General features: G+C 42.5%; 1 protein-coding gene across 1 annotated transcript; it reads right to left on the minus strand.

The window, feature by feature from the left end:
- Nucleotides 1-675: 675 nt before the first annotated feature.
- On the minus strand, nt 676-2,655 carry LOC125189532 (glycine-rich cell wall structural protein 1-like). Its single transcript, XM_048086803.1, has one exon. It carries the CDS (start codon nt 2,653-2,655, stop codon nt 676-678), a length of 1,980 nt encoding a protein of 659 aa, XP_047942760.1.
- Between the last annotated feature and the right edge of the window lie 1,499 nt (nt 2,656-4,154).

Consider the following 4,154-nt stretch of genomic DNA (forward strand, 5'->3'; position numbering starts at 1 on the left):
ATTTTGTAATGATGAAATATGGACTTATTTTATACTTTGTTCTATAAAGAATACAATAAAAAAAAAGAGTATATTGAGAGACAAAAAATTTTAAACCACGATCAATTGCTGGAAGAATTGATATGGACTATTATTTGTTTATTGTGATTAATTGTATTAAATCTCTAATTATTATTTTATTATGATGATAAATTCGACAAATTATAAACTAACGGTGTTTAAAATATTTAACCATATGTATTAATTTAAAACACTAATGTAACTTTTTGTATGAAATATGTAAAATTAATACTTTTTGAACTAAATTGAAACAAAGTTAAATAATTTGTATAAAACATGTAATTACCCCAGATCTTTTGCACGAGATCAAGCCTTACAAATTGTCTGAGCATAGTTACACAACAACATTTTACTACATCTGAAATAGAATTACAAATATTAGCTGAAACAATAAAATTGTCTACGAATATAAACTATAAAACATAATTTATGAAATAAACTAGACTGATGGTTTTTTCATTTCATTTTCGCCGGCTATCGCCACTGCCCCAAACCACCATGGTCTTTAAATCCTCCTCCAACACCACCTCCGATAATCCCCCAACCTTCGTCTCCACCAGCAGGAGCCCACCCCCTACACCTAAACCTATACCAACCCCAACTCCACCGCCAACGCTACCTCCTTATTTTCCCCCCACCTACATCTCTACCCCAATTGATTCCTTTACCTAGCCCTCCATCTTTACCGGTGCCTGCACTGATTCCACCCCCAAAACCTGCACCTGCACCTACACCAGCTCCAGCTCCAGCTCCGCCACCAAGGTTGCCCCTATTTCCACCTGCACCTACACCTGCACCAGCACCAGCTCCAATTCCACCCATAATACCACCTCCTACCCCTGCCCCGGCTCCACCGCCGATTTTATTCCAATTTCCATCACCTAGGTCTCCACCTCCACCAGCACCAATTCCAGCCCCAATACCACCACCTATGCCAACTCCTGCCCCACTACCAACATTACCATATTTTCCCCCACCTAGTCCTCCACCGGCACCTGCGCCGATTCCACCTCTAATGCCACCGCCTATGCCAGCCCCTAATCCACTTCCAACAGTACCATCATTTCTCTCACCTAAACCTCCACCAACGCCTGCTCCTATTCCAACCCCAATACCACCACCTATACCGGCCCCAGTTCCAGCTCCAGCTCCACCACCAACGCTACCATCTTCAATCCCACCTACACCTCCACGAGCACCTACTCCAATTCCACCCCAAATACCACCACCTACTCCAGCTCCACCACCAAAGCCACCTGTACTAGTCCCTTTTCCTGTTTCCCCATCAGAATCGACACCAACATGTGTTCCTCTTTTTCCTACACCGATTCCTTTGCCTACTCCGGCACCAGCACCAGCACGTGCACCGACACCAGCACCAGCACCGACACCTGCACCTGCACCTGCACCACCCATAATTCCTCCACCAACCCCGATCCCAGCTCCACCACCAGTCCCAACTCCTCCTTTTCCTCCACCAATTCCTTTGCCTACTCCAGCACCAGCACCGACGCCTGCACCTATTCCACCCATAATTCCTCCACCAACCCCGAGCCCAGCTCCACCACCAGTCCCAACTCCTCCTTTTCCTCCACCAATTCCTTTGCCTACTCCAGCACCAGCACCAGCACCGACACCTGCACCTATTCCACCCATAATTCCTCCACCAACCCCGAGCCCAGCTCTACCACCAGTCCCAACTCCTGCTTTTCCTCCACCAATTCCTTCACCAGCCCCAACACCAGCACCTGCACCTATTCCACCATTAATTCCTCCACCAGCACCAGCACCAGCACCTGCACCGGCACCTGCACCGACCCCAGCTCGACCACCAGTCCCAACTTCTTCTTTCTTTACACCAATACCTTTGCCTACTCTGGCACCGGCCCCAGCACCTACACCTGCACCACCCTTAATTCCCCCACTGACCCCGGCCCCAACTCCACCACCAGTCCCAACTTCTTTCTCCCCATCAATTCCTTTGCCTACTTTGGCACCAACACCGGCACCGGCACCGGCACCGACACCAGCTCCAATGTCACCACTTCCTTTTGTTTGACCTGTGTTTTCACCTCCACTGGTTCCTTTGACTTTTCCTGCACCAGCACCAACACCGATTCCACCCACATTATCACCACCTTCGTCAACCTTAGATCCACTACTAATTCCAGCTCCTCCTTTTCCACTGCCTATGTCTCCGCCTCCATTGTTTCCTTTGTGTTTTTCTTCACCATTTTCATCCACAACACCACCTCCCTTCCCATTACCACCTTTACTCCCATCTCCAACTCCTTTGTGGTGATTATTTTCCTTTTTTTTATGTTGGTTTCCATCACTATGGCCACTGCTTGAACCCGTGTGTTGTTGGGTTATGCCTGTGCTTCCTCCCTCACCGCTTCCAGCAACTTCACCTCTAACACTACCACTAACATTTCCTTTCACACCACCACCGATGCCACCTCCGGCACCACCGCCACCGCCACTTTTTTTGGCGCAATCATGCTCGACTTCAACATTTTGCCCCAACTTCCTGGCCTCCACATATCCCACAACCAAAATGACAAACACAACCACCAAATATTGTTTCACAACCATTTTGATTACATCGCAAGAAAATTACTAAAATTGCAACACTATATATAGCCAACTTCACTTAACCCACATATTAGTTATCACCATAAATATTGTAGGCAACCAATATCCCCTTCAATAAACGTACCACTTTTAGATAACTTACCGATTTTCAAGGTCGAATACCCATGCTTATGCGTGATAATTCCATCATTGCATTCTCTCTATTTTTATGTTTGAATTGTAGCATTTTTAATCATATATTAATGTCACACAATAAGTTGGTTTTTGGAAACTTGTTAATATAGTATCTTTTATAGTCCTATATTTTTTTTTGGTTTCCCAAGGTATCCTTCCTACCGATAACTAGTGGACTAACCCTCGTTCCAATGGTCAGCACCTTGAGCGGTAGGGACTGACCAAATGGTATGCTCCTGGGCTGGTATCGAACCCTCGATCTCATACTTAACGGAAAAATTGCTCAATTAAGGAGTAAAATTTGGTTCATTGGGTGACTAGAAAGACACGAGATATGACAAGAATGTTGTTCTTGAAACTTAACTATTAGATTTTAGTTTAACTAGATTAGCTCAAAACTAGGGTAAATTTTAAGGACATGTTTGATAAGTTAGTAATACCAAGATAGAGAATTATATATGGACATTTCTAATTGTTTGATATTATAGTTAAGCTTAACTCAAAGCCCAATATAAGACCAGGGCCCTATCTAATCTTACCAAAATTATAACATTAACCTTGTTTATGTATCTCACCAATTTGTCAAGTTAAGCCATGTTATTTAATATACAATACAAATTTAGATAATTTCTTTTCATGAAACCCGTATTTCTTATCTTGTTTTACATATCTTCTCATATCCCATCTTTTTTATCAAACGAGTCCTAACTATTATACGACAATAAAGATAAACAGATGGATCAATATCCAAAAGTGTTGAAGATATATTTTATATATTAGTTAGAGATATTTTCTTTGAAAAGTAGTTTTGTACCATCAGCTAAAGCTTGAAGAATTCCCAAAGGCCCCGCGTATCGGGTCCAATACGTTGTTGTGTACCTGCGGATATTTTTCTTTCTAACCAAACAATTACTAAAACACCCAGTGTGATTCCTAATACAAGAATGAAAATAAGAACAAGCATCCATATGATCCCTTAAACTTCTTTTAAGGCTTCTAATCTGAGAAAAGAATGGATAGCTTCTATTTCTATTATATCAATTATCATTTCAACGATCTCATTCTCTTATAATGAATCTACACTGCCTAGTATCGCCATAATATCACCAATTTCATTCTTTTAACTAACTGCGGAAGAATTTGCAAGTTGATAGAATTTGCAAGTTGATAAACCTCGGTGGTCGGATTTTCCATCTCCAAGGAAAAACACTCATAAACAATATGGTATCACAAGCCAGAGACTCAGAACCCTAAACAAAAAATGGGTATCATCATCGTACAACAGCCAAAGGAATCCCAAAAACACAGCCTTAACCTCAACCAAA

Source organism: Salvia hispanica, chromosome 5 (genome assembly GCF_023119035.1).
Source record: "Salvia hispanica cultivar TCC Black 2014 chromosome 5, UniMelb_Shisp_WGS_1.0, whole genome shotgun sequence".
NCBI lineage: Eukaryota > Viridiplantae > Streptophyta > Magnoliopsida > Lamiales > Lamiaceae > Salvia > Salvia hispanica.